Source organism: Desmodus rotundus, chromosome 7, assembly GCF_022682495.2.
Source record: "Desmodus rotundus isolate HL8 chromosome 7, HLdesRot8A.1, whole genome shotgun sequence".
In the NCBI taxonomy this organism is placed as follows: Eukaryota; Metazoa; Chordata; class Mammalia; order Chiroptera; family Phyllostomidae; genus Desmodus; species Desmodus rotundus.
This window is the reverse complement of record NC_071393.1, coordinates 3,124,165-3,146,439: the sequence shown is the minus strand read 5'-3', so window position 1 is coordinate 3,146,439 and position 22,275 is coordinate 3,124,165. Positions and strand designations below refer to the sequence as shown.

The window sequence follows — 22,275 nt, the reverse complement described above, 5'->3', positions numbered from 1 at the left end:
CGGGCGCGGCAGGAGCTCAGGAGTTCAAGCCACACCTGGCATCCACAGCAGGGGCCCAGGGTGGTGGGGGGCAGGTCCTGGACGGGTCCCAGCTACCTGTGTCAGCTCCAGCAAGTTGCACAACCTCCCCGAGCCCGTCTCCTTTCCTGTCCGACGCAGGCGGCTCTCAGGAACAGCGCGAGAACCAGCCCTCGGGGAAGCACTTTGCACAGAGTCCGCCCTCATTACTCAGATTCCTTATTTAGGAATTAAAATTACTCAGCACCCCAAAATCAACTCTCCTGGTGCTTTTCAGCTCCTTTGTGGACGCGTGCGGAGCGGCAGGATTTCTGAGTCGCCAGACAGGGGTGCTTCCAGCCGAGGCGGAACAAAGGCCCCGGTGGTGGTCTGCTCAGTACCACGGTTTTCACTCCTCCGTGCTTCTCTGTTGGTGGCTCCACGGCTTAACCTTGGCCCCAGCGCTGTCTAGTGTCCCCGAGCACAGGAAGGCTGCAATGTGCCCCCGGGAGAAAGCACAAGTGTTAGATAAGCTTTGTTCAGACGTGAGTGATGGCGCTGTTGGCCAAGTTCAATGTCAATGAATCAACAATATCTATTAAATAAGGTGTATTTAAACAGAACGGCATAAAACAAGCTTGTATTGTGATCGGTTGACAAACGTTATGTGGAGGCTCGAGGGAACCTCCCCCCGCATTTCCCCCAGGTGCGGGGGGCTCCGCAGTCGCTGACGCTGGGTGTGTGGCACGTCACAGCGTAGAGCTGCCTTGAAGCACGAGACTGGGCTGGACTGTGTGCCCAGCACCAGTTACACTCGGAGGCCTCCTGCTCCTGCCTCGCTGAGACAGGGCTCAGCCTCTGGGCCCCTGCGCCCCGCCTGCTGCTGCTTGGACGGCTCTCTGCCTGTCCCCTGCACCCCAACCCGACCTCTTGCCCCAAAGCTGGGAAACTTCAGGGCAGGGCGCTGAGGGGACGCTGAGGGAAGGGTGCAGGGGTCCAGCAAGGAGGGGGCGAGAAGCCGCTTCCCCAACACTCTTCTCCGAGGCCGCGTGGCTGGCTTTTGATTTGTCCATTAAGGGAACGGCCTGGTGGTTCGTGGTCTTCCCTCGAGGGCCGCCGTTCACAGGAGCGACGTAAGCGAACGTCAGCTCTTCTCTCGGACACACTCTTTCTGTCTCTGGTCCTAAAGGGTTTTCAGGTGTTTGCCATGGTGTTTGCCATGGTGTTTGCCAGGCTGGGAGGTGAGGAAGTCAGGACCCCAAACCCATTTTACAGGGGGGAAAAAAGTACAAGGCTGTGGCCTGTTTGTCAGCCTGAGCTGGTAATTTGGGACCCGGGTTCCAGGCTGAAGGGCGGGTCTTGGGCAAGTCCCTTCTCTTCTGCCGGCCTCACCTGCTCACCTGCCTCATCCTCAACGGGGTGCTGCCCTCCCAGTTCCAGTGTCCGGTCCTCCATCAAGCCTGGAGAGCAGTCGGAAAAAGCCTCACCAGGCTCCCCACTTTACCCCCAGACCATTTCCTTTCTTTCACACCAAAGCACCTGTTCTGACAGAGCCTTTGCTGTAAATACAGGTCTTAGACTCTTAACTGCTACACCCTTTACAGGTGCTGTGGTGATTAAAACTCCACCCATCCTTCAAGGCCTCTTTAAATCCCACCTCTTCCAGGAAGTCAACCCAGATTGCTTTCCCAGAAAGGGCGTCTCCTCTTCTGAATTCCATCTCCTGTCTGAGCAACACCTAGCGTGCGCATACTGCATCTGCACCAGGGGAGGGCGGGCAGGGGAGCGCATCTCCCTGACCACACCGTGAGCTGGCCTGAGTTTTAGGTACAATGTTGCTTATTGCATTCAACTCACATATCTGCCCAGTTTCCACACACGGTTAGCAACGCCTTACACAGAACACAGACAGGCAGGTTTACACGTAACCATACGCGCCCTCGTAGGCAGTAAAGCAGAAACGGGCAGGCTGACCCCGAGGGTGAGGGGACGCACTTGCTAGACCGGACGTTGTACTACTGTACGCCGAGTCGTGCCAGCCGGGGACAGGCGGTGGCCGAGCAGTCGGGAAAGAGCCAATGGGTGACGTGGGTGCCAACCCAGACGGCCTTTGGGAGAATCAGCACACCTGCCTCTGGGCCTCGTTTCTGCCTCCGGGACCCCCGGGGCAGGCCGCGCACACACTGCGCGCAGAGGACACAGACAGTACGAGTTCTTCCTTCAAAGGAGGAAGCAATCTAGTTCCCCCCAAATTCTAAAAGAAATTTTTCACATGCGACTCTAGGAAGCCTTGAGCAGAGGGGCCCGAGGCCCCCCGTGTAGGAGACAACCTGACGAGGGCCAGGTCTCTCTGATGACACCTCCAGGAGCCCAGTAAACACTTCATACACATCGACGGAACTGCCACGGAGAAGCTCTGCAAAGGCCGCTTAGCGGCATCGTGCCCAGGGGCCGGGGACCCTGAGAAGCAGTGCTCTGCAAAGGGACTGGCCTCGGGGAAGCAAGGCTGAGAGGGGGCGGGCAAGCCTGTGACCCCCCGTTGGCACTGGCAGCTCTCGCTCCTGCCGTGGCTGGGGAAGCAGGGGTGAGGCGGCTGTCCTTGCCTGCCAGGACACAGGGCCCCGGCGTCTTTCCCAGAAGCAGCAAAGCATGATCTCAAGCCCAGACCGGTGGCTTGGTGGGTTAGGTGTCATCCTGCAAACGGAAAGGTCATTGGTTCGATACCCAGTCGGGGCACATGCCTGGGTTGAGGATTTGGTCCCCGGTCAGGGCAGGTAAGAGAGGCAACCAAGATGTTTCTCTCACATCAGTGTTTCTCTTCCTCTCTTTCTCCCTCCCTTCCCCTCTCTCTAGAATCAATAAAAAGAAATAAAAAACAAACAAGAAGCAGCATAATCTTGAAGCACCAGAAGTCTCCTCTTCTAATCTGTATCTCTACAAATAACTGCATATTCTCCATGACTGGCTCTTCTTGGAGCCCAAGTTAGAAGGGCTCAGCCGGACAGGATGGTCAGAAGACCATCTGTGTGCGGTTGAAACGGGCCTCGAGGCAGGGAGGAAGGAAGGCCGGGTCCCCTGAGGGGCAGTGCACCAGCGGCCGGCTCGGGGAGGCCTCCCCCCATGCACCCAAGAACACTTTCCTGGGTGCCCGCCATGGGCTGGGCACAGGGATACAGAGAAATGAGATTCAGCAGCCACCCCCCAGGAGCACAGTCTGGTGAGGGGGCCCCTGTAAAGAGATGCTATTCTGCTTGGAAACTGGATGGGGGGCACAAAGGTGGAGGGATGGACCCTACCTGGGAGGGCCAGTGAAGAGCTGATAAGGGAGAGGAGGTGGGGCCCAGACCCGGAAGGACCAACAGAGCCGGCGAGAAGTGGAGCGGCCGACTCAGGCTTGTAGACACGTTACGTTAGGGAACAGCCAGGCCTGGAACCTGGACTCCCACCGCCAGCCTCTACCCACGGCCTCCCAGGCAGACTGGGTGCGGGAGGCCAGTGCGGGGAGGCCCCCTCCACACGTACCGCCCAGGGGACCGGAGTCTGTGCCTGCCACCGCAGCAGAGCATGTACTGTCCTCGTCGTTTGGCAAGTCACTCCCCACCAGAACAACAGCCCTGCCCAACTCACTGTGCCTCCCTCTGCGAAGGGAGGGGGCTGGGAAGCTTCCAGGCACCGTGCACAGTCTCTTAATAGGCTGATTTAACAGCGAGACTGACGAGCGGCCAGATGGGCTAGGGTCCCAGGGTCGGGGGCAGGCCGGGGAGGGGCTTCTTCCACGCCCAGATGCCAGCCGTGCACAGGGTGCTGGTACAGGGCAGGGCACCGGGGACGAATGAGACACCGGTCCTCTGGGGCTCACAGTCCAGCAGGCACCAAAGACACTGTAAAATAAGGACTCTGCTGCGGTGCGGAGGGAGTCGGGACAGAGACAAGTGGAACTGGGGGCTTGGGCTGTAGGGGAGATCCAGATGAGAAGGGGGCGTTTACCACCTTCCCCCCAGAGCAGGGGCCTGTCTTACCAGCTCCAGTGACTCCCAGTGGGGTGTGGAGAGAGCTGGTAGTAGTGGACCAAGAAAGATGCCTGAATGAGGTTTCTGAGGACTGCGGGGTGGGGAGAGGGGCAGGCCTGAGTGGTCAGAGGAGGGGACAGGGGTGCAGGACGAGGAACCCAGACTTTCTATGCAGGGACAGCCAGTCTGTTAGAAGGGGACAGAGCTGGAGAACTTGCCTTGAAATGACATTTCTGTAGCAGGCCACTGTGTTTATGTACAACAGCCATTTGGGGTTTCTTGGGGGGAATCAGCGCACCTTATGCGGAGGGGGACACTGAAGTTTCCCTCTCCCCAAGTCACCTCTGAGCCCGACCCTGAGAGAAAGGGTGTGGGGCGGGGGCGGGGGCTGCTGCGCCTCTCGGGCCCCGCAGGTCACGACAGGAAAGGGGCTCTCTGGGTGGAGATGGGACACATTTTCCTCCGGCCAAGGGAGACACCGGCCACCGTTCCTAAGTCCAGGCCCCTCTCCGAGGGCCACACCCATGCTTGGGCCCCCGGACACCCACCGGGCCGCGGCCCGGGCTGGACGGAGGTCCCGCTGGAGGCTGCACCGAGGCTTTGCCGCCCCCGCCTCCCGGGCAGGCCCCGCACGGCACACACACCTGCCCCTTGGCCGCGGCGACCCTTGTCACTGGGGGAGGGGAGCCCCTTATACCCCAGTTGCAACCGACGGAAATACGAACACGAGCCTCTGGGGCCCGAGTCCGGAGGGCCGGCGACACCGGAGCCAGGCTCGGGGCGATGTCCCGAGCCCGGGGTTCCCGCGCGCCCGCCACACCCTCCCCGCGCCGGTCGGCCCGGCCCGGGCCTCTCCCCGCGGAGCCCGGCCCTCGGGGCTCCGCGCCGGCCTGGGGACGCGCCGCCTTCCGGCCGGGCCGCGGAGACACTCACCCGCTCGGCGCGGCCGCCGCTCAGTCCTCTCCGGCCGCGCTGGGCCGCTCACGCCGCCGGGGAGGCGCCGGCCCCGCGGCCCCTGCCCGGCCGCCTGCACCCCGCGGCTCCGCGCGCCCCCGCCGCCGCCAGCTGGCCCCGCGCGAGCGGCCGGGCCGCGGCGGGCATGCTCCGGGCCGTCGGCGGGGGCGGGCGGCGGGCGCACGTGCGGCGGCCGGGGTCTGCGCGCTCGCGGCGGGCGGCTGGACAGCTCTACGCGCGGCCGCTGCTGCCCGAGCGCGCCCGGCCCGCCGCGCATTCCCTCACCCGGCGGCGGCGCTGCGCCTCCGTCAGGCGGCGCGGGGAGCGGCGGTGGTGGGGCCCGGCGAGGGCCGCCTCCGCCGGAAGGACCGGGCCGCGTGGGCTCCCGCGCTGGCCGAGCCGGGCACTGCCCGCTCCCCGCTCCCCAGGGCTGCCCGCTCCCCGGGGCCGGGGCTCGCTGCCGGGCGGGGCCGCCTCGGGGCGCGGGACCCAGACCTCTTTCTCGGTTCCAGCCTGTCGGGGACTCTCCAGGTGCCCTCGGAAACAGCAGACCCGCGGGGGCTGTCACTCTCACGTAGCTTTAAAAACAGCGGAGTTCCACCGGAGCACGACGACAAATCCAGGGGAACGAACTGCCCGAGACTTCGGGAGGCACGGGGGCCGCGGCGCGCACGCGAGGCTGCAGCCCGAGCCCAGAGACGCGCAGCCGGCGTTGCGCGGGCCGAGCAGTGGCGCGGGCCCCGGAGGCCGGAGCGTGAGCGCCGAGCTTGGTCCCCGGGCTCACGAAGGAACTGGGCGAGGACCAGAAACGCCTTCGTCTTCAGGCTCCGTCCCAGTCGGATTCTCCAACTGGAAAGCCAGGCGACCAGGAGGGCCCTGGGCGGAACGTGAAAGAGGGCAGAGGAGTGTGGAGGCTGAGCCAGCACGCACTCGGTGGCCAAGCGCTGAAGCAGTGGCATTAACCTGAGCACACCTAAAACCCAGGAGCACTTTACCTGTCACTAAGTACCACTGCGCGTGGCGCAGAGGACGTGGGTAAGGGCAGGCTAGCAGGCCAGGATGGCTTCAGATGAGGCCAGGTGGGGCCGACCCACCAAAGGCTCTCCATCTGCCTGGTGACAGAACTGGAGGTGGCCTGATCCAGGAAAAAGCCCGGGGACACAGCTCGGCCACACAAACTCGGAATGATGGTGACCAGAGACAAGGGAAGGTGTCCCGCCACATACTAAACCCTCAGTTCCTCTCCCCCCACCCCCGCCCACCAGGGGCCACGTGGGGCCCTAAGACCCAGGGGAGAGCTCCCGGAGCACATGCAGCTCTCCAGCGAGGCCCCCTGCCCTGCGCCCCTGGCCCAGGGCCCCTGGAGAGCATCTCTGTAGCCCTGGACCCAAGGAGGGCTCCTTACTTAACCCGGAGGACTTAACGGATTAAAAGCCAGATGCCACTGTTGGCTGGTGTGAGTCAATACACTGATGTCACAAGACAGTTGTTTTTTGTTTTTACTTTATTGAGTGCCTGTCTGCAAGAACGAAGAGCTGGCCCTACCCTCGGGGGGCTTACAATCTCACTGCCCCGAGGTCTGGCGGGACTTCACAACTGCAGCAAGCACTGGCGCCGCCTGACCACCGGCACTGCGCGGGGCAAGTCTTCCATGGGACTCGGGGCCGTCAGTGACAGTGGCAGGCCGGCAGAATCACTTCTGTAGTCCATAGTCACGGCGATGACACGGTGCGCCGTGGCCGGCAGGCGCAGACTCAGGGCCTGGCTCCTTGTATTCGAGAGGGGTCCATAAAACAACATAAAAACACACCCCTGCAGGGAAAAGCTTAGTGACACGGGTCCCAGGAATACAGGTGTTGTTTAACTACTACCGAACTGCCCCGGAGTCGTGGAAGGGCAGGAAGTTATTGCCTGACGTCTGTGCAGTGTCACCGGTTCTGTCGGACCCTACGAACCTCACAGCCCCGCACTGTCGCGCTCTCTCTCTCTCTCTCTCACACACACACACACAGACGGGAAGGTGTGATTTGCCACTGACCCTGCAGAGCTCTGGGTGTGCGCTTGCTTTTCACAGCTTCTTAGACTCGAGGCACACGTTGCATATTACAGCTCAGTGAACACTGCTTTTGAAAATGAGGAAAATGTCGAGTTTTACTACTTATATGTTAGTGCAGAGTTCGGAATCCAAACAGCATTCAGCAAAGCACCAGGCTTTTCTAAGGTGAAAGGGGAACATGTTTTGGCTGGTTACCAGCCTGTACAAAGCGATCGTAACTGCGTCCGTCTGATGCCCGAGTTACAGAGCTCTCGAAGGACAAAGTTCATTACATCGACAGCATTTTTTAGAACAGCCTGTATTTGTACCAAATAGGCCTGAAATCACCAAAGATCAAAGAGCCTTCTTTGACCTTACACTCAACAGGTTATCAAATTTTTATTAGTCACTCAAAAACAAAAAACTGACATGGAAAGGCAGCTTATTTAAACTCGAAGGAAGCTTGCTTTTTTGGCAAAGAGGTGGGGAGGACATCTCGGACCACCTAATGGAAATCTCCACCGATCCTAAGGAGTTCTGAAGTCAGTCGTTTGGGACACGATCTACTCTTCTGTTTTAAAAAGTACCGGGGAGTCACTTCCAAAGCTGACTGAATTCAGGGCAAGGCCGAGATGTGCTGTTTACTGAAAAGTTAACACCAGGCACTTCACATAAGTCTTCCTGAATGGAAGCTTCTTGCTGTCACTCACTGCTGAGGAAGGCAGGTGTGGGCCAGGTGGGACCCAGGCCTGCCAGGCTCTCCTGTCCCCTGCTGCCCAGCCCCACGCGGTAGGGTGGCCTTTATTTTAAGCTATAAGTGGGGGCTCCTGAAGGACATTTCCCCACCGCGGTGGGCCTGTAAGGGGAGAGGGGGCAAGCCGGGGTGAGGAGTTAACGACTCGCGTTTAAAAAGGCACTGCACTCAGGGTTGGTTTTTTTTAACGAACTGCAGCTCAGCCCAGCCTGTGACAAAAATAGTTTATCTCCCTGGGACAATAGCTGCTTTTGAAGATCACCGCCTTGCCTGCTTTAGGTAGAATGGCTTTGAAGTCAAGTGTTTGTCAAGTTCAACATCACCAAAGGAAAGATGGCAGATTTTCCTTGGTTTCCCTCTTCACAGACACAAAGAAAAAAAAATTAAATTCTTTTTTTTTAAAAAAGTGACTATACGTTCAGTCTATTACATACTTAAGAAATCAAAGCATGTTTTCTGAAGCACAGAAGATGCTTTGATGGGGCTTAGTACCTTTCTTGGAATAATAAACTAAATAGACTAAGAAGACAGCTCCTTGACAAGATAAAACTATAATCTTTCTGAAACAGCCATTTCTTTCTTCTTAAGAGTGCAGTAGGCTTTACAGTACCCGCAAGGAACAAGGCAACTCCCGAGCTGATTGCTGACGCCACAGAGAGACACACTGGTGTTCCCGGAGGGTCACCGGGCAAGGCGATCCCTCCCCAGGGCTTGAAACAGGCTGTGCTGGAGCTTCACTACTACTAGGGCAATGGAAAGAGAGAGACTGAGGAAACACCGTGGTAAAGGCACTGGACTCCGCTGACGGGGAGTTCCGAGGAGCCGACGTCTCCACCCGGCGAGAGGAGTGGGTGCGCAGAGACGACCCGGTGTCCCTGCCTGAAGGCACCCCCCACCGCAGGGGGACCGCTGGCTTTTTGCACCCTAACTACACGCTACTAAGAGCCACATGAGGAGGAGAAAGCGCTCTCAGAAGCGAACCAAAATCTAAAGCCTGCGCATGTCCAAGGGACTCCACCATGCAGGCTGGAAGTCTGTTCATCTGCACTGACCGAGCCTGGCCCTGGGGGCACTGGGCTCTGACGGCCACGGGAAAGGGGGCCGGCCAGCAGCCTGGACTTGACCGGCAGTCAGGACGCACACCTGCGAGGGCTCCTGGTTGGGCCAGGCTGCTGCCGCTGGGAGCCAGAGGGACGGCCAGGGTGCGGGCGGCCCTCTGCACACATTCCCTCCTGCAGACACTCACTCTTCACCTGGAGAGTTTTCCTTTCTGCAGGGACGGGGCGGTGGAGAGGGGTCACATGTCTGCACGAGGACCTGCGCCCCGAGGGAGCCAGGCTCCCGGAGGGCGGCCTGTGTCGTCAAGGCTCTATCTAGCCATTGGCGAGCCGGGCACAGTGCCCTTCGGAGGGGCGGGCAGAAGGTGCGGCCTCCCTGTCTCACTTCCCCTGGAAAGTACTGGGTGTGACAAAACGAGAGAATTACATCTCTCATTTTTCTTTCCTTACAAATAATACAGTTTGAGGGAAGCAAAGTGAGTTAGTTATTTATGCAGTCCTCAAAGCCTTCCAGTGTTCCATTAGTTCCAGCACCGCCCTCGTTACTAATCTAACACTCACTCTGCGACAAATGTCTCACAGGAATTGCACTGTCACTTTTAAAAACCTCGAAACAGCCAGAACCCAGGGCACGCTGTAATTTTTGTCTTTCAGCACGTACTAGTTTACCATTACAGAAGCTATTCTGAAGCATTTATTTTAAAAAAGAATCATATTCACAATGTGGAATTTACAAAATTGGTGGCAAAGTTCATTGTAAAAGGGCAACACTATTTGTTTACAAACAAACTGCCTCCCAATCACATTTCCTTATTCTTGATATAAACTGGAGACACATACTATTTAAAAATAATACTTTTTAAATAGTAAAATATTCAAGAGATTCCTGAGCATAACAAAAATATCTTGAAAATGTGTGGCCATTTGCAGTATAAAGAAGAGCATGATCGTAAAACTAAGGTTTGAAGGCCTATGAACAGTGCAAAAGAGCCTGCCTTTTTCTAGAGCACAATCGTGTATTAGTGCAAACAAGACGTCTCAGAAGTCAGTGGCGCCACGTCTCAGAGATTGGCGGAGGTGCGCAGGACATGGAACTTCTTTAATGTCATGCGGACTGACCCCAGTTCTCGATTAATCCTTTCCAGCCGGTCTTCCAGGGCCTCCTAGGCAGAAATAACGGGAACAACTGAATTAGAATTCTACGTCAAGTTCACTGGTGCCGTAATTACCACCAAGTTGGCCTTTCTTTTAGCAGAACAACAATATAAACATGAAAATCAAATATTGTGTATTTTACACAAACCATCTGTATATTATTTCTTTTAAACTGCACTATGTGAATCAGCTTTTCAGGCTCATCTGGGAGAACTTGGGCACTTTAAAGTCCTCGGTATGTTGAGAATGCGGGCATTTATCTGCGAGGAGCTGAGAACGCGCGGTGAGGCCTTTCACCGGCACTAGCAGGCGCGCCTGACCAGTGCCAGGCCCCGCGCGCACACACTCACCAGATGACTTTCTTCTGACAAAAACGTCAAAGTTAAAAAGGAAAACAACACCTGGAGGAGACTTTTCCAAAAACAGAGATTTCTCAATGAATCAATGTAACAACTGTGGTTTTTACATAAATAGTACCTGGGATATATACAAGGGGCAACACCCAAAAAACCCGGAATTATCTTCTGGAGGCCAAGCCCCTTGCAGTCCAGGCTTCCCCCGCTAGGGGAGTGTTCTAGGGACCCATCTGCATCAGGGCACCAGCTGGCGACGTGTGACAGGCTGCGTTCAGCTTCAGTGAATGTTTCTTGAACCCTTTCAGCATGTTTCTCCATTTCATGGTGGGTGATTTACAAGCACACCTGCCCACACCACGCTAAGTGCTCAGCAATTTTTGACTAAAAATGGCAAGACCCCCATGGCCCACCCTCCCTATTCACCCTATCTCGCCCCAGCGAGACCCCTGGATGAAGAGTCCTCAGAGGGAGACATTCTGCCAATGTGGGAAAGATCAAACAAAGAACAGCAGCAGCGCGGAAAGGCATCGACATCGACGAGTTCGAACACTGCTGTGAGTGCTGGGAAAAACGCCCTGGTAGGTGTGTTGCACCAAACGGAGAGGACTGTGAAGATGACTGAAATTTACACATGTAGGAATAAATACACGATTTTTATAAATAAATTCCAGGGGTTTTTTGGGTCTCCTCGCATAGGTATCATTTTAGATACTTTATTGAGTTTTAACTCCAATGGTACCCTGAAATAAAACTTAAATTTTTCTCTTTAATAATTTAAATATAAAAGGGCTACATGTTTCTTAGAGTATTTAGCAGACAGATGATCAAAAAGAAGTAACTAATGTTCTTCTTTCCTTTTTCCTGCAGATATGCTTATCATTTTTAAGAAGAAAAATCAAAACAGAATCTAACTCTCCACTTCAAAACGGTTTTCAACTGAGCTCTGGTTATGAAGTATCTGCCCTGGCTAGTGCAGCTCAGCGGGCTGGGCACCGGCCTCCGGACAGAAAGCTCTCGGGTTCGATCCCTGATTCCCGGTCAGGGCACAGGCCTGGGTCGCGGGCCAGGTCCCTGGTTGGAGGCATGTGAAAGGCAACCCACTGATGCTTCTCTCCCTGCCTTTCTCCCTCCCCTCCCCTCTCTAAAAATACATAAATAAAATCTTTTAAAAAAAACACAAGAAATATTTTCCTACAGCATTGTTTTAAATGAAGTGCAACATTCCATCAGAGGTGCCATTTTTAACCAAGAATCTTTTAGTAGAAATTTAGGGGGCTTCTAATTTTATGTATCATAAATTAGGCTACAATAAATACTCTAAAATATATCCCCTCGCGGATATCTGTAAAACTCTAAAGACCTGCCGGGCTGCCGGGCTGCGCTCCCGAGTGTCTGGGGGCGTGCAGCATCCACCTGCAGGGCTGGGAACCTGCTTTCCCCATCCAGGTGCTGTTGTTAAAAAAACACCTGCCAATGTTGATGCTTTTGTTTAAATGTGTATTGTTTGTGCATTCACTGCTGAAGCTGTATATTTTTCGTCTTTTTTTGCCCGGTTAAACTATTTCACTTAATGAATCTTGGATAAGCAACCTCAGCCCCTTTTCGCTGCCAGCTGTCTTCTTCCTGGACTGAAAGAGCTTTGACAGATATACATGAACAAAATGAGTGCCCTTCAAGTTTTATTTTAAGATTTATGATCGTCCTATAAAAATACATTAAACAAATGTTTCAGACAGATTTAGAATCAGACTATCAACAATTTTTTCCTTCTGCTTTCCCAGTAAACTATTTTAAGAGTTTCATGTGTAAAGTCCAACAAATTATTGAATAAAAACTTTCAGAAAAGCAAAACAGTAAGAGGACTCGCAGTCAGGAAAAAAGAGAAGTTAGGACTACAGACCCTAGAAAAAGCCTCTCCTGTTTTGTGTCTTTCTTTCCTTCTGATATCACAGGTCATCCTGGAAGTGAACTTTTCCTGAAGCTGAGGCACTGAGAAGCCAGGACATGCAGTTACATAAGAGACATATAGTCGCTGTTATGTTTAAAATGTTACAAGAAGAACAGAATTAAAATGTCCCATGGCTTCGCGCATTTAAATTCTCTTTGAAAAGCAACTGAAAGAAACACACACAGGCCATTTCTGCACCCTCTCCTCCTCAACTGCAGAATCACACCTTCCTCTCTCTACAGCTTTGCCGTTTGCTCCCAAGTTCATTTCTCACAAACATAACGGCACAAACACCTTTTTCTTACAATGAAAGGTACAGTTTTTATTCCTGGAAGCTAGCATGCAGTTATAAAATATGCTATGATCAGCAAACACTTCCCATAGGGATGAACATTTTTGACCGACTGCTTCAGCGCAATTTCAAAAAATCATCTCGGGGAAACGGGGCACCGACTCGCGTCAGGCCTCCGGAGGAGGGAGGTTCAGGCTGAGACACTTCACCTGATTTAACCTCGTCTGCAAAGTGACGCGTCCTCCAGTGGAAGGCATGCGGCTCAGGGCCGCCTCGATCTGTCAACACAAAGAAAGTTCAAATGAAAAGGGAAGAAGAATTCTCCCGCTGGCAGGGAGGTGTATGACACAGAACAGAAGTGAAGCCTTCAGCCCCCTATTTCTCGTCCATCTTGTCCCCACATGAGTCCCCTCTGGCACAATTAGCAAGGACAGCTCGGGCTCACACACAGGCGGCTTTGGTGTGAGACTCCCAGCGGCTTTCTGGGGTAGGTGTGACGCACTCACTCACTCCCTTCTGCCTATTCCTTCGGCACAAACGTTAAGTTCAGGAAAAAAGTTTAAATTTTTTACCTGGTCTTTTTCTTTTGTAAGTTCATCAAAAAACCGTTCCGTCTCAGCCAGGGTCCTGATTTTTGCAGTGTACTCGAAGTCCGGAGCGCGCGCCGCACCGCTGCCGGGCTCGCCCCTCCCGCAGGCTGCCCTCCCCGCAGCGGCCTGCGCTCCGCCCGGCACCGGCTCCGGGGAACAGTTATCATTAGCAAGGATGCCGGTGGCTTTTTCTGAATGTTTTTTTTCTGTCAGAGAGAAAAAATATTTCTTTTATTTCTTATCAGGTTTCCTAATAGCTTTTATACACACTAAGTAAGTTACCCAGCTTCCCTCTCTGGACATAGCTGCCACAGGACCAACCACGCAATGAACAGAGACACAGAATCAGCCGAATTTACTCGGTGCCTTTTCTCCACAGAATTCTAAATGCTTTGCCCTGTTTGATGATCTTCCCTGAATGAGCATTTGTAGACTTTCTATAAACTTCAGTGAACTTGCAATAAACTCAAGGTAGAAAAAAGTTTGAAAACTAAGCAGCACATTCATAGCAGCACTAAAGAGCAACAGTTGAGGGGCCGCCCACGCGATTTCACACACATCGTCTTACAACTTTACTCCAAACTTAAAGAAAAAAGAAAAAATTGCCCAAAGCCTACATGTAAAAATCAGAGAACACAAAGTGAAGAGAAAAGCTGAGCAGCGTGGCCTGGTCACGAAACATGAACGCCCCCTGCCCGCAGGTTCCCGACCTCTCACAGAGGGTGACAACAGGGACACAGTGTGACCATCGTGGACACTTGTTTTTAGAGGCCCCTGGGTACCAAAATGCTTAAGTACAAGGCATTGTAACATTTAGAACCTTGAGAAGAGTCTGGAAACTCACAAAATGAATGGCTAAAACCAAAACCCATCATTGTTGAGGACACGCTACCTTCCACGTCATCTAGAGGGAGAAACTGGAGCTGTTTTCTCGGGTTGCTGCGCTGCGGTGTAGACACAGGAACAGTATCTAAATCATCCAAAAGTACATCAAATCTAGTGAATGAAGCAAGTTACTCGTGAGAAAAACTGATCACTGATCTTTCCTGTCGCCACTAGAAAGATGAGCTGGCATCCCGGTAACTCACACATGGACATAACTCTTTAGAAAGAAAGTTGGTCACATAATTTTCTAAAAACTGAAATTTAGTGTATGTTTTCTTTTCTTTTAAATTTATTTTTAGAGATAGAAGAAGGGAGGGAGAAAAACATCAATGTAAGAGAGAAACATTGATTGGTCGCCTGCTGCACACCCCCAACTGGGGACCTGGCCCGCAACCCAGGCCTGTACCCCGACCAGGAATCAAACCTTCAACCTCTTGGTTTGCAGGCCAGCGCCCAACCCACTGAGCCACACCAGCCAGGGCTGGCGTGCGTTTTCTAATATAAAAGCATGGCTCCGCACCGGAGACATGTGGCATTCACCCACATGGTATCTTGTTTAATCTTCACAACCACCATAAGAAACCAGCAGGGCAGGTATTCTTGTCCGTTTTACATAAGAGGAAACTGAGGCCCACTGAGCTTGAGTCCTTTCTTCAGAGCCTGTAGAGCTGGGCCAGCAGGAGTCAGAGGTCGTCCCCCCCGCCCCCCGGGGCACACGCTGCGGACCACGCGTCAGGGAGGACACGTTTCTCGGGAGCCTCGGTACACCTGACACGCAGCACCGGGCTGCACCAGGACAGCCCGTGTTCTTGTAAGAAAGGCTCAAAAATGTCCCCGTATCAGAAACTTCTTCAGGACAACAAAGATTTATCATTCCACACCCAAAAGCTAGAAGGGAGGGTTCTGAGATGGTATTTAAATTCAGTAGCAGCCAGTTTACACAGTTTCAAACTGTTTCATGTATTATAGTACTCTTAATTTTTAGTATGGCATTCATTGATACGATTTAAACCCAGAGAGTTCCCATTAACTGAAAAATTAATGATAGCTAGAGGCATAAGTTGACTCTTGTTTTTTTAAATCAGTAATACACATCTTTCATTCTACAATTTTGGAGAACTTACCGAACTGGATGGCTCTCAGCTTTGCTGAGGAGATGGCTAAACCCGGGGGACAGGTTTTCTTTAGGGGACCGCTTGGGGCTGTAAGCTGCAGTCACCGGCACCAGCATGATCTCTCGTTTGGCTACGGGTGGAAACAGGAGAGAGACTTCCCTTCTGTGTGGTGCACACATGATGCTGGCAGAACACACACTTTCCTTTTCAGGGCCTTTGTTCTAACTCTCAAAGATACACAACTTCACTGTAAAGCTTTTTGAAAGACAAGAGAATAAAAAATAAAAATAATTCCTAACCCTCACACCTGGAGGGCACCACTGCCAGCAGTAACTCCAGCGCTGGGACTGAAAACTGGTTTTTCAGGATTCTAGAAGTCAACCGGAAATAAGATGGAAATGCCAGAGCCCTGGTGACCTTCCCTGGGACAGTCACACAGGCGTCCCTCAGCTGTTAGGAAACGGAAAACTGGGGACATAAAAGCCCAGTGTTTACACTCTAAATCCACACCTGTAGTCGATTAAAGAAAAAGGCGACTACTGCTGAGCAACATCAGGCGAGTACCTGAAAAGCAGCACGCTTCTGCAGGCCAGCTCAAGAAATCTGTCTGAACCAGTGTTTCGTTAGACAGTGGTTTACGGCTGGTGCGTGTCTCCGCACCTGGTCCTTTCCTCCTCTGCTGTAAAGACAGACAGACGGCTGTGCGCTGTGTCAAAAACTGCAGTGGTGTTAGCTGCGAAGATTTGCTGGACACACACACAACCTCACTCAACAAACTGACTGTGTTTTCAGCCACAGGCATAGCATCTGTGCCACAGACACGTCTGTCCTCAAAGAGGCCACACTGAGCGACCCTGGGCTCAGAGCGCTCTCCAGGGTTCTCGGCAGGGCGCCAAGGGGGCAGAAGTGCCCCTGTGGACGCACGCGTGCGTGGGGCTGGACGAGGCCCCTGGCACCTGCGGGGACATACGACCTCCGACTTACTTGGAGCGCTTGACTTTCGAGTTGAAGGCGGCAGAGACGAGGACCTCTGCGAGGCGGAAGCAGCTCGCTTTGGCCTTTGTTGGGCACACTTCTCTGGGGACCGACTGGCACCGACAGATGCTTCAGTTTGCTGAGGACTCACTAATTCTGTGAGACAAGTGGGAAAAAACACAATCAAACAAGACAGACCCGGCATCGGTCATCTGCCTTTATGAGCAGAGGGTCGCACCAGCAAGCAACCCCCTCACTATGCAGGTCGTGATGACCGTCTGCAGGAGCACCTGGCACAGACGAAAAATGCCTGATGAAGGATGTGGGGTTTATAATGCATCTATTCTGGTTCCCTGTTTACACTGGCATTCAGGGTGACTTTTAAAGAGTTTATTTTTAGAAAGCAGGCCACTAATCTATGTACTAGGAGATGGGGCTTTGGATGCAACAGCAAAGAGGCCCCTGACGTGATTCGTAGGCCGGACTGTGTGGACAGAGAGGAAGCGCGAGGAGTGGTGGGAGGCTCCAACCCACGAAGCAGCGGCAGGCTGAAGGCACGCTTGTCCAGCCCCTGGGTGCCTGGGAGCCTGGAGAGAGGACGGCAGGGGTGTCCCCTCCCACCTTATGGGAACCAGGTGTCTGTCACAGCTTTTTGATGTAAGACAAATGGATGTAGAAATTTTCCAAATAGCCTTAAGAATGCTACAGAAATCTTTAATAGCCAGAATTAACACGTAATCTGCTTTTATAAAAGGGACATGTTATGCCATAACCATCATAAGTGACTCACCAGGGGAGGGGACTTGAGTATGAAATGGGGCAGGGGCAGCAATAAAATACACTAACCTTTTTACTTCATTACTTGGGGTTCCCCTTTAAAGAAGGCAGTATCACCAGGGAAAAGGGAACATCCCTACACGTCTATACCCTGTGTGTCCACCAAACAAGGAACAGAACACTTACTGTGGGGCGTGTCCTCTTTCTCTGTCTGTGTGCCCCAATTTTTAAATATTTTTTCTTCACTAAGTTCTTTCAAAGCTCTCATGATTGGTGTGTCTGAAGTCTCCCTTTGCTTTTTTAAAAATAAGTTTGCCGACAAACTTCCAGGCGAAGAACCCTTTTCCGGAGGCGAGCGGCACCTACGACAACAGTCGTGAGACACACAGTGCTGCGGATGGAACACCTGCACCCCTCACGCCCCGAAGCCCCAGTCCTCAGTGTGACCGTGTTTTGAGGTGGGGTCTTCCGGAACTGATTGAGTTAGATGACGTCAAGAGTGCAGGGCCCCAGAAGGGGTTAGTGCCCCAGTGAGAAGGAACAGACCGGATCTCTCTCTCCCCCTCTCCCTCCCTCGCCCCCAATCTTTCCCCCCTCCCTCCCTCTCTCCCTCTCCCTCTCCCTCTCCCTCGGCACCAAGGAAAGGCCAAGTGAGGACACAACCAGGCGGAGCCCCTCATGGAGAACCCACCCGTGCCACGCCCCGATCTCGGACCTCCCACCCCCAGCACTAGAGGACAGACTCCTGCGGCCTGTGCACCCAGTCCGCAGAGGTCTGTCACAGCAGCTCAGACACGCAGTGTGTTGGGGCTGCCGGGGGGCAACAGGAGAGTGACCATCATACCCTGCGGTGAAAATGCGCACTTCACAGCACTAACTAAACGGAACCTGCGTGTACCAGCCCAGGCTTCCCATCCCTCTCCCCTCACCAGCACATAGGAAATATTCCATTCCTACAGCGCCCTGGCATGAATGGATGAGGCTGCTTGTGGGGGCCTGGGCTCTCGGGGTGCAAGGACAGATGTCAGCCCGTGGGGGACACAGCGTGTGCCAGGAACACCCATGGGGCAGCTCTGCACAGCCTACGAAGGTGTGCTGCCCAGAAATGAAAACCAGGCCCTTAAACCGAAGACATTAAGGACACAAGGAGGAGGCTCTTCGTGTCTTCCTGAACGCCCAACGGCAGCTGAGATCTCCAGGAAAGGCAGCCACCCCGCACTGGGACCTTCGACGGTGACCTTACCCCAGAGCACAGGTGTCCTCCCGCTGGCTGGCCGCTGTCCTGTCCTGGACGTCCAGGGGCTGGCCTGTGAAGATCGAGTACTCCGCCCCTGGAATCAGCCACTTCCGCCTGCTGACATCCGAGGTGGCCAGTGTGCTGTGAAGATGAGGGTTTGTGGGCGTCACGAGGTCTGTGCTGCCATTTAAAGGGGCACAGACCGGAAACGGCCCACTCTGGGGGAGGACTCGCCCACTCGCAGACACTGAAAACCCGCGTGCAGCCGCTGCACTCGACGTGCGAGAACTCTGCTCTGTGGGGTGAGGGTCGCACTGTGCTGGTGCTGCAGCTTGCGTCCCCTGCGGCCAGTCCTGGCCCTCGGCCTCGATCTGGGGCCCACACCCTGCCCAGCGGGAATCAGTATGGCAACCTTTCGGCCCTCAGGCCAGCACTTAGTCTACTGAGCCACACCAGCCAGGGCCAGAATTTCCTGTCAAAATGAAGCATCTTCTCCCTGCACAGCCCACGCCAGTGGCCACCAGTCACAAACTGCTGCTGAACACCTGACATGGGCTAGTGAGACAAAAAGCAGTTTCTACCTGGCTTTCAATTTCAGTGAACTGACAAGCCCTGGGCTGGACTTCAGAGCCCGATGCACTCTCCCCTCCTCCGCCCTCATGCCCGACAAGGGCGCATGGTGAGCCGCCCCTAGCTCTCTGAGGACTGGGCTCTGCTCCTCCCCTGCCACCCTCCCACCAGGACACGCACCAGACTTTGTCATCAGCAGAGGGCACCCCCTTAAGGCACTGGTACTCCCAGCGCCCACGCTCACAGCACAGTGATCGCTAGGCCTGTGGTCATCGTCATCGGCCCCTCCTTCCCTACATCCCCACCCCACCCAGCCTCCCTAGTCCCTCTCACCCACCCTGGGCACGCCCCCCAACAGGCATTCCTCCTCACCTTGTGCCCTTTCCAGCTCGCCTTCCATCAAGCCTGACAGGAAGCCAACATCTGAGCCTGGGCGACTCCACTGCCCGACAGCTGCACTCTGCAGGCCGGTGTCGCACCGACCCCTCTCACCATCTCGGCGGACACCCAGCACTGCCCACCTCGGAGCTTCCTGTGATCAGCCAACTGCCTCCCGCCTTCCCCTCTCTCCCTGCACTGCTCACCCAGCACTGACTGTCCGGAGGGGACCGCGTCCCACCCACGAGAGGACAGAAAGCAGGAGGCACGGCTGTGCTGGCCCGTCGGCCCCACTCACACCCACCCACTCCGGTGGTCGCCCCATCAGCTGTCTTCATCCAACACTCATGCAGGACCACTTCACAAGGACCCGACGTCCAGCGCAGACATTTCGGTGGTTTCTCTCCCACCCCTGCCACTGCTTCCAGTCCAGCCACACCGTCCCCTGGGTCCCCCATCACCTCCAGCCCGCAGCCTCCACCGCGCCTGCTCCTGGCACCCACTGCACCTGCCCCGGGTTTCCTTCATCCCCCACCACCTCTCTCTCAGGCTCCTCGGCCAAATCCTTCTCTACCCAACATCAAAACCCTGGGGTCCTTCTGGTCTCCGTCCTGGACCCACTTCTCACTAAGCACACCCACCCACCCACCAGAGAGCTGTAAGCATTCTCTAGAGAGACGATGCTAGAAGCTGGGGCTCCAGCCTAAGACCTTGTCCTGAGCTCCCAATACAGTTCCCTAACCACCGCTGGATTTACAGTTGGAGTTCACGTGACTCGCAAACTGAAATACCCAGGATGGAGCTTCTGAACCTTACTGTCCCCCCCTGCCCCCCCCCCCCCGGCTCTTCCCATCTCTCCCCGAATGGGCCTGGGCTCCCAGCGCCCTCGCCCACTCCAGGCAGAAACAAAGGACCTCCCCCAAACCTTTCCAACCCTCCCACCCAACCCACTGCCCTGTCCTGGGGGTCCCGCTCCCAGAGGCCCCCACAATGCTTCTCTTCTGCCTGGCTCCATGGTCACCAGCAGCCGCCAGCCCCTCTCCCAGCTCGGCCACCACCTACCCGGTCTCTCTGCTTCCACTCACGGCAGGTACATTAAACCGAGAAATCAGATGTCACAATTTTACTACAGAAAGCCCTCCAAAAGCTTCCCAATGGACTCAGAGTAAATGCCAAAGCCTTGACCACAGCTCAGAGACAGCAACGTATGGTGGGCCTGCACCTCCGACAGGGGCGACGGCACTGCTGGGAACACTTGGGCCACACCAGCCTCCCCAAGGTTCTTCTGTTGCGTGGGGAGCCCTTTCCTGCCTCAGGACTGAGCAGGGCCAGCTTCCCTGCTTGGAGCCGCCCTCTGCCCTTCCCGCCTCCCGCACTGCAGCAGCTCCACACACGCTCACCACCCTACGGCCAGGCCCTCCATGGAAAGGCCCTCCCTGACAGCAGCCTTAGTCTTCCCATTTGTTCTTTCAGTGCTCGAGCTCAGTGACTGACATAATTTTTTCTTTAAATAACTCACTATGTTGCCCTGGCTGGTGTGGCTCAGTGGATTGAGCGCTGGCCTACAAACCAAAGGTTCGCCGGTTCGATTCCCAGCCTGGGCACTTGCCTGGGTTACTGGCCAGGTCCCCTGGTGGGAGTGTGTGAGAGGCAACCCATCAATGTTTTGGGCTAAAAAACCTGTTACAATGTTTTGGCCCAATGTCCTTGTTTTTACACATAATGAAACTGAGCTCCAAAACAAATTAAGTGAGTTGCCTACGATAATATAGCTGGGCAGAGTCAGGAAAAAAAACACCGTGATCTCCTCACTCCTAATCTGATTCTACCAGCTCCTCCTTTTGGCAAATGCCTCTGCTTAAAGCTTTTATGGTATCTAATAATTAGATGTTTTTATACATCTAAATTCTATCATGACATTAAACCCTGACTGACTTATGACTGAGACAGATGAGCTGCTCAGTTCAAGAAAAGGGTGCGTCTATTTCTAGCTTTAGCGATCAAACGAAGTCACTTACTTGGCACGTGAGGGCCTCGTGGGAGTTCTAGAATGATGACGAAGACTTAACATATTTTCATGCTCTACTTGCTTGACCTGAGCTTCAAGTTTTGAAATTGTTCTAATTCAAAAGCAATAAAATAAACTTTAGTACATTTCAACAAATTTACAATATAGCTCAACCACAAATTACTTATTCAACAGAGCCTTCTAGAAAAGGGGAGAAAAAGGAGCTGCAAGTCCATAAACCTGTTCGCAGTAAAATCCCACCATTAACTTCACAGAGCTGAACAAAGACAGAGACAGTAAGTAGAGAGGCGGACCCACTAAACTCACAGAGGGGCGCTTCATACCCTGCCACTGCAGAAGGAGGGACAAAGTAAAGAGAATACATAGCAGGTAAAAAATCATAAATGTGACTAGAGATCAAAAATACAGTGTACAAATGAAACATAAAATAAATTCAAGTATTCAAATAAACTGAGACTCTAACACATTTAACTCTAATGTGTACACGTTCACGCACACGAGACATACAAGGTCCGGCAGAAAAAATGCCTGTGTGAGGCTGGTAGAGTAATAATATGGTTGGAGTAATTTACCGTTTTAATTTGAACATTTCAACTAAAATGTCACAGGGTATAGTGGAGTGTGATACTGTTACGTTACAGAATTACATGCTTATGACTTTGGAATAAAAGATTTTGTGATAAAAAAGGGGGGGGGTGTTATTTTTGCCGGCGCCGAGTGTAGGTGGCACTTTCACAACAGAGGAAGCGGGCCCAACTCCCAGGAACAGCGCCGCTAAAAAGAAGCTCCCACTGCTCCAGCTGTGAGGTCAGCCACCCCCCACCTTGGCCTCTCGGCCTCTCGGCCGCTTCTCAGATCAACACCATTTCGGGGTGAAGGCCTATTTTCGAGTCACCCACAGAGAGTGCGTGCTGTGGCCAGTTAACCGTTGTGAGTATGTCTTGCACTCTTCCTGTTCTCTTAAACTCTGCATATGTCTCCAGCTCGTCTTTTAAACTCCACTTCTTACCTGTCCCACTGCAAGGGAGGTTGGAAAGAACAGACAGGAGAGCCGGAGAGCTCTCCTGTCCCCTGCCCTCCGGGAAGTCCTCAGGAGCGCAATAAAATCTCCAAATAAGGGACGTTACCATCTCCAAAGACAGAAACATGCTCTGAAGCCA

At 53.9% G+C, this 22,275-nt stretch overlaps 2 protein-coding genes across 14 annotated transcripts in view; both read right to left on the bottom strand.

The window, feature by feature from the left end:
• PITPNM2 (phosphatidylinositol transfer protein membrane associated 2) overlaps positions 1 to 5,888 on the bottom strand; it is a 111,163-nt gene extending 105,275 nt beyond the window's left edge. For 2 of the 7 annotated variants that reach the window (XM_053928690.2, XM_053928692.2), the window contains exon 1: positions 4,941 to 5,257. The gene's annotated coding sequence lies outside the window, so the exon portion shown is untranslated. Of the gene's footprint in view, positions 1 to 4,940; positions 5,258 to 5,456 lie in introns of those variants that run through there. The other 5 variants (XM_053928683.2, XM_053928685.2, XM_053928689.2 and 2 more) reach the window with 3 other exon arrangements.
• Positions 5,889 to 6,308: 420 nt separating this feature from the next.
• The window catches only part of MPHOSPH9 (M-phase phosphoprotein 9), a 44,820-nt gene continuing 28,853 nt past the window's right edge, over positions 6,309 to 22,275 (bottom strand). For 3 of the 7 annotated variants that reach the window (XM_045200824.2, XM_045200823.3, XM_024567109.4), the window contains 9 exons: positions 21,105 to 21,206; positions 18,145 to 18,279; positions 17,088 to 17,263; positions 16,134 to 16,280; positions 15,159 to 15,279; positions 14,042 to 14,145; positions 13,132 to 13,355; positions 12,769 to 12,837; positions 6,309 to 9,971 (listed from right to left, as the gene is read on the bottom strand). In XM_045200824.2, coding sequence (XP_045056759.2) covers positions 9,870 to 9,971; positions 12,769 to 12,837; positions 13,132 to 13,355; positions 14,042 to 14,145; positions 15,159 to 15,279; positions 16,134 to 16,280; positions 17,088 to 17,263; positions 18,145 to 18,279; positions 21,105 to 21,206 — 1,180 coding nt within the window. In that variant the 3' untranslated portion in view covers positions 6,309 to 9,869. Of the gene's footprint in view, positions 9,972 to 12,768; positions 12,838 to 13,131; positions 13,356 to 14,041; positions 14,146 to 15,158; positions 15,280 to 16,133; positions 16,281 to 17,087; positions 17,264 to 18,144; positions 18,280 to 21,104; positions 21,207 to 22,275 lie in introns of those variants that run through there. The other 4 variants (XM_053928693.2, XM_045200825.3, XM_045200827.3 and 1 more) reach the window with 2 other exon arrangements.